This window comes from Rhinatrema bivittatum, chromosome 11, assembly GCF_901001135.1.
Source record: "Rhinatrema bivittatum chromosome 11, aRhiBiv1.1, whole genome shotgun sequence".
In the NCBI taxonomy this organism is placed as follows: domain Eukaryota; kingdom Metazoa; phylum Chordata; class Amphibia; order Gymnophiona; family Rhinatrematidae; genus Rhinatrema; species Rhinatrema bivittatum.
Genome location: NC_042625.1, coordinates 54,222,793 through 54,238,017, shown reverse-complemented (window position 1 = coordinate 54,238,017; position 15,225 = coordinate 54,222,793). Strand labels below are relative to the sequence as shown.

General features: G+C 47.3%; 1 protein-coding gene across 1 annotated transcript in view; it reads right to left on the bottom strand.

Moving 5' to 3' along the window:
* Positions 1 to 14,015, bottom strand: part of SRSF9 (serine and arginine rich splicing factor 9) — a 35,066-nt gene extending 21,051 nt beyond the window's left edge. Inside the window, exons 1-2 of the mRNA XM_029571271.1 lie at positions 13,772 to 14,015; positions 8,411 to 8,577 (exon numbers count right to left, since the gene is read on the bottom strand). Of these exons, the coding sequence (XP_029427131.1) occupies positions 8,411 to 8,577; positions 13,772 to 13,998 (394 nt within the window). The 5' untranslated portion in view covers positions 13,999 to 14,015. The remainder of the gene's footprint in view (positions 1 to 8,410; positions 8,578 to 13,771) is intronic.
* Positions 14,016 to 15,225: the final 1,210 nt, after the last annotated feature.

Genomic DNA, 15,225 nt, shown 5'->3' with positions numbered 1-15,225 from the left:
TCCTCACTTCAGCTTTTCTCGAGTTCTAGTCACAGTTGCCTCCCAGATAACTTAAATCAAACTTGAAATAGTGGATCACTTCACTCCTCTTAATAAACTTTGTGGGTTGTTTTTTTTTTTGTTTTTTTTCAGTAGATCAGGACCGCAGGTTATGCTCTCATCTGCTGGAGTCTGAGATATACTGAAGGATCGCAGGGGGGCGCACCAGGGTATAGGTGGTGCCTTTTCAGTTTCTCTCTGACTCCATCTGCTGGACGGGAGGCATAACCCAGCAGTCTGGACTGATCCTGGTACGTACAGGGAACTAGATAGATTTCTTTTTTTTTTTTAAACTGGATTTGCACCTCTATCTGCTGGAGTCAGAGAAATACTGAGGGACTGCAGATGGCATTCTCGGTTATGGAGCAGTGCCCAAAGTTTTTGTTCTCAGACTCCATCTGCTGGTAGGAATGCACAACCTACTGGTCTAGACTGATCTGGGTATGTTCAGGAACTAGAATCACAATCCCTAGCCTCTGCAATCAGTCTAACGTCTTGCGCACTGCCCACTTTTCCCCAATGACTCCGCAGGGAGAGACTAGAAACAGGTTGCAAACAGGCTGAGCAAATTCTAACGCATAACCATTTTATTACACTGTGGACCCATTGAAGCAGAGTGACTTTGGTCCAGTCCTGTCCCCCCCCCTCCAAAAACAACCACGAACTAGGCGACCCCCTGTACAGGGAACAGTGGAGTGGACTGGCCTAGCAGCTCTACTTTCTGTGGAAGCTCTGAAGGGTCTCCAGCCTCCTTGAAAGGACTGTCCCCAGGACTGACCTCGTGGAGCAACTGTTTTTGCAAAGCTGGGGGCTCTTCTTGCAGAACAAGACCTCCTAACGTCCTGAAAACACGAGCGAGACTGAAAGAACAGCTTGCCCTTAGGCAACTTAGGAGAGAAGGTGGTACATAAGTCTTTCATCAAGTGCTCCAGGTCTTCTCCAAAAGAAAAAAAAAAAAGTCTTTTAAAAAAAGGGCAGAGAACCCAACCAGGACTTTAGACGAAACATCCAACCAGTTACACAGCCATAACCACTGCCTGGCTAACACCACAGATCCCATGATGCAAGACAAAGTCCACACCAAGTTATACAAGGCATCTGCAATGTAGGCCACCATTGCCTCTATGCGCTCAGCCTTAGCCCCCGACTTCACCTGCCTGTCGTGCAACTGTTGTACCCAACACAAACAAGCTCTTTGCATGAAACTGGAGCATATGGCCACCCTTAAGCTCAGTGCAGATACTGTACCTCAAATCTGCAAGGTGAATCTCTAGATTCCGATCCTGCATGCCCTTCAAAGCTGCAAAACCCACAAATGGGATAGTAGTCTTCTTTGTGACCACCGACACTGCAGCATCCACCATTGGAAAGGAAAACAGCAGTCTGCTCAGGCAAAGGATAAAGCTTCACCATAGCCCTCCCCACTCTTAAGCTGACATTGGGATTTTCCTGATGCACCAGTTTCTTCACTGACTTATGATAGGGGGAAGGCTGTCGTGGGACCCCCCTAAGCCCATCCAAGACCAGGTCTGCCCTTCAAAGTCCAAATCCTCCTGGGGAATCTTCAGCCCAAGCTCCTTTAGGACCTGTGGAATCAAAGATCCTAGTTCCTCCTTGCAGAACAAGCAGACCAACTTGGAGTCATCCCCCCTCAGAACATCTTCCAGATAGTCTCCCAGACCCGTGCTGGCAGTATCCAGATCCCTCTGGTCCTTCACTAACAATGCCCCTTTATCTCCGGCAGCTTCTCCTGCTGGAACAGAGTCCCTTGAGTCCTTGTCAGCCAGAGCAGGACCCAGTAAGCACTGAACTATGAAGGCCTGTGTCCAGGACTACCCAGATCTAGAACTCACACCCAGACTCCCAGGAGCAAAAGGCTGAGGGGCTCCAGCCCTGCCTACTAAGCCAAATACGCCTCATGGAGGAGCAGAATAAAATCAGATGAAAAAGCCTAGGAAGTAGCAGAAACCAGATGGAAGTCAGCCAAAGAGGAACCAGACAGTGGCACATCCGAGGCAAAATCCTCAAACACCCTTCCCCTGCTCCTCTGAGCTTGCATGGCTCAGGAAAAGCCTGGGGGGGGGGGGGGGGGGAAGGGAGGAATAAAATTTTAAAAAAATCACCCCCCTCCTCCAGCAGCACGGTCCACTCCGACAGAATTCAAAATGGCCACCTTCCCGTGCCAACAGAAGATGAGGCCCCAACCCACACCAAACCTCCACACACAGTGAGCCAGTACACCGCCTACACCAGACCCTCTGACAGCCCTTCTTCCCCTGAAGCACATGAGGCACAGATTCCCAAGCGGCTCAAGTGCCACACACCATAGCACTCCGGTGCTGTGTAAAAAAATAAATAAATAAAATTCCTCCAGACTGTAGAAACTGCAGGTTTGCACCATCCACCAGAGACAAATTCTGAGGAACTGCAAGTGGCACCAGGGATTGTGTAGCAGTGCCAGTAAAACTGTTTCCATCTGCTGGCAGGGATGCATAAACCCAGGAGTCTAGACTGATCTGGGGACGTACAGGGAATGAAGGTTAGGAATTCTGCTAGTGTGTAGTTTGTCTAGGGAGCAACAGCAGCCTGGCTTGTCTTGTTTTCTAATCTGCACCTCCCTAGAAGTGCTGCCTTTTCATAGATAGGTTGTTAGTGTGGTCAGAGTATAGCAGATTTGCTGTATTTTGTGGCAAGTGCTTTTTGCACAATATTGCTACTTAAAAAGCATGCCTGGTACTGGAGTGTGACCTCATTGTGGAGGTGAGAACAGAATTTGCATAGTCTTTTTGTATGTTGAGTAATAAGTAGGAAGCAGCCTAGTTCTGTTCTACATTCATTATTGGGAGAGTTTGTGGACATGGGGAATGCATCTTTCCCCTTCTCTTCCCATCCACTCAAGGTCACTATCCTCTAACTTTGCTCTTCCAGCACCTCTTCCCTCTGTTGCATCTTTGCTGCTCTACCAGTTATAAATGTTCAGCACCTACAAAAAAGGAAAATTGATTTTTACCTTCTAATTTTTGTTCCTGTAGTACCACAGATGAGCCCAGACTGCTGGGTTATGCCTCCCTTCCAGCAGATGGACAGAGAAGGGGGCACCCCCTGCAGTATAAACAGTATTAAAGCAGAAAGTAAATTCAAACAGGTAACCATAATCCAAATTTAGTGGCTAAATCAATTAGATGACCAACAACTATGTAGAGATTAAGAGCACTGTGAAATCTTCATTCTGATATAGTCAGACAGAAAAATGGAAATGTTTGAGCGGATCTGAGGGGGGGGGGGGGGGGGGACGACACGACCAACTGACTTTCCGCCCAGGACGCTGCTTGAGACTGAAGAGAATGAGCCTTAAGACCCTCAGGAACCACTCACCTGTGACATATGTACGCCGAAGCAATAGCCTCCTTCAACCATTGGGCAATAGAGGTCTTTGAAGCCTTATGCCCTTTTTTAGGGCTGCTCCACAAGACAAAAAGGTGATCAGACAAACTAAACTCATTAGTGACCTCCAAGTAATGCAGAAGAACCTGCCCAACATCCAACCTTCTCAATTTGCGTGCACGTGGAGAATCTTGATCCAAATCCGGAAGAGCCGGCAACTCAACCGACTGGTTCACGTGAAATGCCAATACAACCTTAGGAAGTAAGGAGGGTACCGTCGTAGAGAAACACCAGAATCCGAAAAAAAGGTTCACGACAAGATAGTGCCTGAATCTCAGACACTCTCCGAGCTGAGCAGATAGCTACCAAAAACACCGTTTTGAGTGTAAGGTCCTTTAAAGGTAACGCATTTGGGTGGTTCAAAAGGGAGGTTCACACAGCATCCGAAGGACCAAATTCAAACTCCAAAATGGACAAACAGCCCGGAAGGGAGGATTCGAGTACTTAGTACCTCTAAGAAAAATGCACCACATCAGGATGAGCCGCCATGGACACTCCTTCCACCGTTCCTCGTGACCGTCCTAAAGTTGCCACTTACACTCTTAGAGAACTGAAAGCTAACCCCTTTGTCAAACCTCTTGTAAGAAAGCTAGAATGTGAACTATCGAGGCGTGTCTAGGGGAATCCTTCGATCTAGAGCACCAAGAGTCAAAAACCTTCCAGATCCGGACATACATGAGAGGTTGATGTTTTGCGAGCCTGCAAAAAAGAGAGTGGAAATTACCGTATCCGGATAACCCTTCTTTCTCAACTGCCGCCTCTCATAAGCCAAGCCACTAGACAAAAGTGATCCACCTGGTTGAAAAATACTGGACCTTGCCTCAGGAGATTTGGAAGATGATCCAGACAGAACGACCGCCCGCCATGAGATTGTTGAGATCTGCAAACTACAGCCTCCATGGCCATTCCAGAGCCACTAGAACCACTGGTCCCAGACAGGCCTCTATTCTTCTTAAAACCTTGCCCACTAGGGGCCAAGGAGGAAAACCGTAGAGCAGAAGGTTGTGGGGCCACGAAGGACAAGAGCATCCACTCCTTCCACCCTGTGCACTCTTCTGCAACTGAAGAATCGAGGCACCTCGGCATTCAACAGAGTTGCCATCAAATCCAAGCATGGAATCCCCCATAGATGAGTGGAACTTGAATGCCTCGTTGGACAGCTCCCATTCTCCTGGATCTAGTTGCTGACTGCTCAGAAAATCTACCTGAACGTTGTCTACTCTGGCAATGAGAGAAGCTGCTGTCCTGGAAATATTTCTTTCCTTCCAGGCCATGAGCTCATCCGCCTCCAACACCATGGGACGGCTCTTCGTTCCTCCTTGCCACAGTCGTCATGTTGTTGGATAAGACTCTCAGACTGATGACAGGAAGGAACTTCTGCAAGGCCAATCGTACCGCTCGTGTTCCCAGATAATTGATGGACCATTGCGCTTCCTGCCGCGTCCATTGGCCTCGCGCCGCTTGAGATTGGCAAACTGCCCCCTAACCGGAAAGACTGGCGTCTGTCGTAACAATGATCCACTGAGAAACTTCTAGCTCTACTCCCCGAGACAAGTGCTCTGATATTAACCACCAAGCGAGGTTGGACCTGGCAGGCTCCTGGTGCGGCAAGGGAATCTGGAACTCCTCCGATTTGGGATCCCGATGTGAGAGCAGGGCCCTCTGCAATGGTCTCATGTGAGTGAAGGCCTAAGGAACCAACTCCAGTGTTAGCGCCATAGAACCAAGCACCTGCAAATAATCCCAGACTTTGGGGAGCGGCAGAGCCAAGAGATGACGAACTTGAGACGTCAGCTTGTCTATCCGTTCCTGCATAAGGAAAGCCTTCCTGATCAGAGTATCAAACTGCGCTCCCAAAAAAAAATCTACGATCTGGGCAGGACACAGCTGGTTCTTGGTCGGATTAATGACCTATCCCAGGAAGTGAAGGGTCTGCACCACCTTGCCTAGCTCTTCTGACATCACTCGACTGAGCTAATCGTCCAAGTAAGGATGGACCAGGATCCCCTCCCGGAGAGCCTCTACAACCACCATCACCTTGGTAAAGGTGCGGGGAGCGGTAGCCAGCCCGAAGGGAAGAGCCTGAAACTGGAAATGTTTGCAGAGGACCATGAAAATGAAGATATCGCTGATGGTCCTTCCGAATTGCTATGTGTAGGTACGCCTCAGTCAGATAGAGAGAAGCTAAAAAAAAACAACAAAAAAAAAAAGCCACAAAACACCTCTCCTCCTCTGATGGAGGAGACTACGGACCATAGAGTTTCCATGCGAAAACGGGGCACTAAGAACTCTGACCTTCAAGTCCAAAATCAGATGGAAGGACCCATCCTTTTTGGGAATCACAAAATAAATTGAATATCTGCCTGTTCTCTGCTTGCCAGAAGGAACCAGGATCACCGCTCCTAGGTCTATCAACCGACAAAGTGTTTGATCCACCTGTTGCTGCCTCTTAAGGACCCGCAGGGAGATACCAGAAACAGATTGTGCAATAGACTAGCAAAATCTAAGGCGTAACAGTGTTCTATGATGCTTAGAACCCAGTGGTCCCGACATGATTTTGACCCATTCCTCGTAAAAAAGGGACAGCAGTCCCCCGACCATCAGAACGGAGGAGTGGGTCGGCACTATTTCATTGGGTGTTTATTTCCTGTTGCTCCTAGAGCACTGTCTCTCGGGGTGGCCTACAGCTGTGAAAGGAATGAGACCAAGACAGACCTCCCGGACGGCTGCCTTTGGCCAAAAGTGGTTGGTTTGGACTGGCGTAAACTGCACTGGCCTCCAAAACTAGATGTCCCGAAACCCCTGGAGGCCTTCAGCCTATCCTGAGGGAGCTTGTATACCTTATTATCCCCCAAGGATTTAATGAGCTGCTCCAAATTATCTCCAAAAAGGAATTTTCCCCTAAAAGGAAAGGTTCCCAACTGGGACTTGGGACAAGACATCCGCTGACCAATTATGTAACCACAAATGTCTGCGGGCCGATCCCACACTATGGCTTCCGTGGTAAGACACATGGAGGAGATCATACAAAGTATCAGCTCCATACACAACTGCGGCCTCCACCGATCAGCCTACTCCACCTCTTCCGGGGAAAGTTCTGGCGCTCAGGAGCTGCTGCACCCATTGGAGACTCGCCCGCTGCATTAAATTACTACAAAACAGCCACCCTAACCCCCAGGGCAGACACCTTGAGAATTCTTTTGAGAAGAACCTCAAGCTTAGGATCCTGAGGATCCTTAAGGGCAGCCGCCCCCACAACAGGAATCGTGGTACACTTCGTGACCACAGACACTGTCGCATCAACCTTAGGAACCTTGAGAAGATCCAGAGAGTGGTCCGGCAGCAGGTACAACTTGTCCATATCCCGGCCCACCCGAAAGGCTAGCCTCTGAAGAATCCCATTCCCGAAACATAAGCTGAAGTAACATGGGATGGAACGGGAAAGTTCGAGCCGGGGGGGGGGGGCATAGACCAGAAAGCACTGGGCCCACCGTATTCTGATCCTGGGATGCCTGCATTGCTGGCATTCCCAGCTCTACAAGAACATGTGGAATCATCGGCTCTAGCTTATCCCTACGAAAGAGCCTCAAGACTTGAGATTATCCCCTTTCACAGGCACCAGCCACTCGGAATCATCAGAGTCAGCCTGCAGCGGATCCGCCGGGTGGTATTCCCCTGGTCCCCGGTACCAGATGCTCCCCGGACCACCCGAATCCAAGAAGCCTCCGGAGGATCCACCCTAGGGACCTTTGTGGGCAGAGAGGGCTCAGCCGCAGGTCAACTGGGAGGGGGCTCAGGGTCCCCTGGAGGCACAAGGCTAGCTAGGTAAGCCTTATGCATTAATAAAAACAAAGTCAGCCAAAAAGGATGGCTGGCTCTTTAAATTTCCCCTTGGGGGGAGTTCCCAAAGGCACCGGAGGAGTTGCACAGCCGTCCTGAGGAGACCCAGGACTCTGATCTTGAGGAAACAGCTGAGGAGGGATATCCCCTCCCCCTGCCGAGCAATCTGCATTGGCGTCAGCAGAATACAAAATGACCACCGTTCCCACACTCCGCAGGAACGGCCCAGGTCTTATACCATGCGGCAGCAACTGGTTACCCGCTCCACGGGACCGTGCTGCCTGCCCCCCCCCCCCATCCCTCCTGCCGACCGCTGTCATCGACGGGCCCTCGCCCCCGGGGAGACACCGGGAGCAGAGGTTCTCATGGGAGAGCTGGGACACATCTTTGGGGGGGAGGGGGTGTTAAGAATATCATTCTGAGCATGGAAGGCCAAGAAACAGCGCTGCCAAACATTTTTTTTTGGTACTTTAGCGAGGCAAAATGAGCCACGTGGGCCTTACCAGAGGGAACCCGACTAACTTCTCTGTGCCAGGGGGAGAGGGACCGGCCCACAGGTAGATCCCCCCCCCAGTAACTCACCATCTACCGCTCCAGGAATGCAGGTGGGCAGGCGACCCCTCGCCAAGCCTACCACAGTGGTATGAAGGCAGATAAGCCTTCCCCTCAGGAGGTGACGTGCTCCTTTGCCCAACTCCAAAAAAAAAAAAAGTCGGCATTTGCAAGACAGTGTCATTGATTTAGCCAAGAAATAACAAGTCAGGATTCCTGAAATATCTCCTTATTCTCTTTATTTAAAAAAAAAACAAAAAAAAGTAATCAGGACTGCAGGTTCTGCCACCTTCCTCTGCTGGAGACAGAAATACTGAAGGGAGCCGCAGGTGGTGCACCGTACTACACAGGGAGTGCCCTTCAAGTTTTTCTCTGTCTCCATCTGCTGGAAGGGAGGCATAACCCAGGAGTCTGGGCTGATCCGGGTACGTACAGGGAAGGGAGAGTTACTGACATATCCAAATATTTCTGAGTAATAGAACTTTTGAGGCAGGGGACTAACATTAGGATATAATTGTTAATCTGACCAGCATACCTGAGACAAGCACTCTAAATTCAGATCGACGTGAAGGGGGTCCATTCCTCCCACGGGGTCCTCCGAATCCTCCTCCACGACCACGCGAAGATCGCGGAAACTCAACACGCAGGCGACAGTGACCATAATCATAACCATTTCTCCCATAAACTGCATCCTCTGCATCCCTATATGCAAGAAATGAACACTGGGAATGATTATATGGGTTTCCTCAGTTTCTTTTATATTACACATTTAGTGCAGAATGTATGTTTGGATCTCCTTCCTCAGTTCTCTGAATGTCAGGCAATAATATGCTTGGGGGGTACTATCAACTATTCTGATGCTACTGAAGTGGCAGGAATATCAGATATAGGCTAGGAAACAGTGTCCTATCATGGATTACAAACTGGTTAAGAGATAGGTAACAGTAAGACTAAATGGTCAGTTTTCTCAGAGAAGGGTAGAGTGGAGTACCTCAGGGATCTGTACTGGTTCCTGTGCTTTTTATAAATAATCTGGAAAAAGGGAACAAGTGAGGTGATCAAGTTTGCAGATGAAAAAATTATTCTGAGTTGTTAAATCAGAAGCAGATTGTGATACAACTGCAGGACCACCTTGTGAAACTGAAGACTGGGTATCCAAATGGCAGATGACATTTAGTGTAGTCAAGTGCACATGAGGAAATGTAACCTACCCAGGAAAAGGATCTGGGCTTCACAGTGGACAATACTTTGAAATCCTCAGCTGTGCAGAGGCAGTCAAAAAAAACAAAACAAAAAAAAATACCCCACACAACCCCAAATTATGTTGGGAATTAAGGAAAGGAAAATAAAACAATGTAAATGCCTCTGTGCATGCCATGGTGATTCCATACCTAGAGTGCTGTGTGCAATTCTGGTCACGGCAGCTCAAAAAAAAAAAAGATATAGCAACATTGGAGAAAGAATGAGAAGGGTAACCAAAATAACAAAGAAGAACTCCCTTATGAGGAAAGATTAAAGGGATTAGGGCTGTTCAGCTTGGAGAAAAGATGTGTCAGAGGGGATATAATATAGAGGTCTATAAAATCATGAGTGGAATAGAATGGGTAAATGTAAATCAGTTATTTACTTTCAAAAAATACGGGGGACACTCCCAGAATTTAGTAATGCTAAATAATCAGAATATTTTTCATGCAATGTACAAATAAAGTCTGGAATTATTATAAGATGTGGTTAAGGCAGTTAGTGTAGCTGGGTTTAAAAAAAAAAAAAAAAAAAAAAGAGTTTGGACAAGGTCATGTAGGAGAAGTTCATAAACTTATTAACCAAGAAGACTTAGGGAATAGCCAATACTTATCACTGCATGATAGCAGCCTGGGATCTATGGTTTGGGATCTTTCCAGGTACTTGTGACTTGGATGGGCCACTACTGGAAACAGGATACTGGGCTTGATCCTCTGTCTGACCCAGTATAGCAATTCTTATGTTCTTATGTATTGTGCTTTTGGCACAAAGGACAGGATTCCTACTATATCCAGGGATAAAGCAGATAAGGTTCAAGGAGGAGGAGGGAAGCCAAAAAAGTAAAAAAGTAAAATGCACACATCGGAATACTGTTACACTAATGGGATGATATATTTCACAAATTTTAGCACACATTTTTCCAGAAGTTGACCCTGGTAGTTAACAGGTTTTTTTTTTTACACCGAGAACATGCGCATCAAAATAGGAGTAAAAAGGCAGCGCTAAAATTAGCACTGAAGCATGAAGATCTTATCTATTCCCCAGCAATGCAGAGAGGTTTGCTAAAGGGGCAGATATTTTCTGAACACTGGAAATTTAACTCCTGGGTCTGAGATGGAATAAACTCATATTTCTGGTGACCTTGTTGTATTGCTGTACCTGTGTGGAAGCATCTAGCTGTTTGTACCACCTTGGGCATAGCAACAGAACATGGCCACCAAAAATGTGAGTTTATTCCACCTCAGACCCAGGAGTGGAATTTCCAGTGTTGTCCCAAGCCATGTACACACAGAGCCCATCACCCTTCCCCCTTACTTACACACACAGGTACAGGAGGGGGAAGAGAAGAGTGTTACAAGGGAGGGGGAAGAAACTCACATCTCTACTCTCTTCCCCTCCACACACACAGTGGGGGGTGCCCCCAGCCAAATACATCCCCTGAAACACATACACACCTCCCTTACATCATAACACCCATTCTAATTACTGAATGCTGGGGGGAACCCTACCATCTGCCCCCCAACCCCTGGGGAAGTGGGAAAGGGGTGAATGGTGGAGGTCTGTGTGTGGCTCTCCCAACCCCCATAGAGCCTTGCTCCCTCTTTTATTCCCTACCATCTGTAATGTTAGATTATGGCAACTTATTTTATATTCTGCTTTTCAGCACTTCAAAGTAGAATACATTCAGGTACTGTAGTTATATTCAGATACCATAGGGTTTTCCCAGTCACCCAGGGGATTTGTACCTGAGGCAATGGTGGGTAAAGCAACTTGCCCAATATCACAAATAACAGTTTGGGGATTTGATCCCTTGTATTTCTGGTTCTAACTAGCTACTCTAATCACTAGGCTACTTCTCTACTCATACCCCTCTTCCTTTCCCACCCTTGCCAAACTGGCCTTACATCTGAGATTGGCATTGTGCATCCTGACTTGGGCACATTCTCATATAAGGTCATTGTGGGAAGGCATACCAAGTGAAATCAAAGGGTGAACTATCAGGGACAAACACCTACAGTAAATAGTATGCACTTTGATGCCATGCATTCTAATTTGGACACAAAAGTGTAACCTGTTCAAACTGTAGGTGCCCACCTCAAGAGTACTTACCCTTTAGAGTCACTTAGCATACCTTGCATACAAGATTGGTACTGTGCATCCTGACATGGGCAGTTTGGGTCACACACCTTTCAACTTCCAGGACTCACCTCCCTACACCTATTTCTAAAGCACTTTCCTGGTCAACTCTTTAGTGTATTTTTTTCATTTAGTGCACCAATTCCTGCTCCATTTGAAAATTAGTTTATTGTATCCAGTGGGTTTCTACTGGATGAGTAAACTAATACAGTCTAAACATTTAGCTCTGATTTTAGCACTTTTATTATATCAGCCCCTAAGCAAGAACTAATCCAGCTATTCAAGTCAATTGCCACAATTTGTTGCCTGGATGAATTGGCTATAAAAGTGTAGAGTGTCTTTCACCGTCTCCCCCCTTAACCTGTTAGACAATCAGACATTGGGACTAGATAGACCTCTGGTCATTTATCAACATCACTAGGCAAGTATCCAGCTCTTTGTCCTCTTAGGAACACCTCTACCCCCGAGACCCCTGCCAGCATCTCCTCAGCACCACTTGTGAGGTAAGCCTGGGTACAAGATGTCACCTAATTACAGCCCTTCTAGCTTCCTCCTCACCCCCTTCTATCCCAGTGTTCTACCTCACTATCGCCACCCCCTTTCCCCAGAGCTGCCAGGCCAGTCTAGTCCTTGTTGTACCTCCCTGCATGTGTGGATTTGTAATTCTGCATTTTCCATTGGATTTTACTAGGTAACCCTGAGCCTTCAGCAGCCTCCCATACAGGTATTTTCATACCTTTAAGTAGATCCCTAAGAAATTCAGGCCGACAACTATATGCATGGATGGGATAAAACCTGTTGGCTGATTTAGTGAGATGGTACCCCTACCCCAAAGCGGGTCCCTCGCTTGCCCTGCCCCACCAACCAAAAAGGCATCTCTGACCCCGGAGGCTTCTCCTCCCAACCCCCATCCTTCTTAAGGCTCTTCCCCTCCACATTTTTAAGGGGGCATTCCACCTCCTCCCCCACTTGCCATCTCCCTCAAGAGGCAAACCATTCCTCATCTTCAGAGGGTGCTCCCTGCCCTACTCTTCCTCTACTCTGAAAGCAGCTTCCCACCTAGTCTCAGGAGGAGACCCTACAGCCCCTCTTTTCCTTCATTGTCACCTTTAGGAGGGGCTTGCTCTACCCTCCCTTATAGTAACTGACAGCAGATAAAGACAAAATTGGCCCATCCACTTTGTTAGTTGAGATTTTTCCAGTTTGAGCTGATTAACAAATTCTCTACTGCAAGCCATCATCAGCACCCTTCCTCACCTGTTATAATACCTGACCTTTCAACCCTTTTCCTACCATTAACCTGTTAGAAGTATACCCCAAATCTGTACGACTGCTGGGCCTTTTCACCTCCATAAGTAGACCATTTCTGATCTTATCGTCATTGCTGATTATTTCAAGACAAGTATGTAATTGAAAAATAAGATATGGTTCTGGCTAAAATGTTATAATATAGTCACCAGAATTAGTGAGGGTGTTATCCAAAATATTAGCACCTCTCCATGTTCACTAGAATTTGGGTTTAAACTGTGGTCCATCCATGCAGGTTACCCCAAATCCCTTAGAAGCCTAAAGCTGCTGCACTATTACTGTTTAAAGTGCCACTACAAGCAGGTTAACCCAGTACTTTACCATCCTGGGTGTTCAAATGTAAATCTCATACTTAAGCCTCCCCTCATACCATGTCCTACCACCACCAAATCTAGCAAGTCTGTTAGCCAAATATCCAGTTCCTCCATGGTCCTTAACACCCAAAGGTCAACAACCTGCCAGCTGTGACCCGGTTGGTTTCTGGGGCGTTGTGGCCCACTGGTACTAAACTTGCTACCCAATGGCCTGCAACGAAGCTGGATCATATTCCATCTCTCGGTGCTTTGTTCGCGCCACCTTCTCTCTGTCCTCGAGTGTGTGAAAGGAGAATTATTGTAATCTTCCCACACGGCAGAACACAGCAGCAGTTAGGGACCAGATAGGTGCACTTCATTTTCTAGCATCAACCACTGGGCCATGCCATATACCAACCCTCCTGAGGAGGACAAGCAAGGCAGGGTAGCGCCTCGTGGAAAGAGTGGCAGATGTATAATATAGCCTCGATAGAGGTGGGAACTCACAATTAAAACTCAAGGGATACACAGGATCCCTAGTGGCAAAGGGGGGGTTATTTAAAAGAGTGGCAGGCGTTACACGAGGCACCGCCCTACCTTGCTTGTACCCCTCAGGAAGGTCCCCCTCGTTTTCCACTCTTTTCTATTACCCCCTCATCCCTCCTACAGGAAATATCACATGCCCCCTCCATGAAATTCCTTCACCCTCCTTTTGGGATACCACCTTCCCCTATCCCCGGGAATTTCCCTCTCATCAAGAAATACCCTTTCCTCCTCAGGAGATACCACCACCCCCTCCCATCTGTGGAAATACCCATTCCGCCAAGAAATACCCCTTTCCTTCTCCTTTCTCAGAAGATATAATCCCCCTCCCCTGCCTCCTCAGAATATGCTGCCCCTCCCCCACTCCTTCTGACCTGGGGTCCTCGAAGCACACGAAGGCGAAGGGAACGAGCCCCTGTCGGTTCTTCAGCTCGATATCGCGGATGCGGCCATACTTGTAGAAAAGATCTTCCAGATCCTTCTCGCGTACGTCAGCCGGCAGATTTCCCACATAAATACGCCCGTCCGCCGCACTCTCCCTACCCCAGCCGCCTCTAGACATGGCTCCGTCCGTCTGCTGCAGGCCGCGCTCTCCCCGCATCAGCGCCGCGTCGGAGGGCGGGAAAGAGGCGGCGTCTTAAAGGAGCAGGCCAGGAACGTGCGCGGCCCCGTGCCTCGGGCGTGCGCCCCCCGCTCCTGCTCCCGCCATTTCTTCTTGATTTGGGAAGACGTAAAGTATAACTAAAAATATAAAGACTAACTGAAGCGTAAATAAGAATGGTAATTTTGGAGTATTAAAAAAATTCCTTATTTACAGTTTATGATAACGTCTTCAGCACTTTTTCAAAATATATAGATATATTTGAGAGGAAGGGATTTGCCAGATAACTTCATCTTCATGCCACTACATGGGCTCTCGCCACATCCCTGCCCACTATCGCTCATAGCAAGCTGAGGTGCCCAGCTCATCTATAATCCGTGATCACTTAAATAAATGTGCCCTACAGCTGCTGTGTACTGAGCAGTGTCTCACTCCTGAAAGGTGGGGCATGCTGCCCCTATTGCCTTCTAGGCTAAAAGGAAGTACGGTAACTAAATTGAACCTGTTTCTTTGGGCTGCTCCCAAAATAAGTTATTAATAGAAAAATCAAGGACACTGTCATATTGATCATAGCCCTTAAGCCTTACACTTCACGCACGAGACATCAATTTAGACATCAATCTCATGCACAGACAGGGGGCAGGTGTTCGCTACCAGGAAGGGGCTGCTCTGAAAAAGCAGGTCATGGCGGGATTCCCCAAGATGAGCAGGAGTAATCCTAGAAGGCTCCCCACAGTAGACTAAAGATGAGAAGTTATACTGGCAGGTGAAGAAAAGTAGCCTGAGCACGACTTACTAAAGGTTTTTATTTATGTCTTTATTAGAAATGCAACAACTGTTCAGCAGATGGCTTCAAGCAGTTTAACAAAACATAACATAATATAATCAGAATAAAATCTAAAATGTACAAAATCTCAAGTAAAAATTACAAACAATTAATATACATAATCAAATAATACAATTCTGAATCAATATGAATCTGCACAATCGAGTTAGAAGCTAGAATAAAAAAATCAAGCTTTACAAAAGCCCAAGTAATTAGGTATTTATCAAATCTCCCTAGATTCTGAGTTCCAAAGGGAGGGCCCAAAGTATTCATCAATTTTACTTCTTTGGGAGACAAAATTTGTAAATATCAATCCTGTATTGACTGAAGTATGTAGCTCAATACACTGCGAGTTATTTTGGCTCCAGACCATGGAGGGCTTTACTTATTAAAGTTAGTAT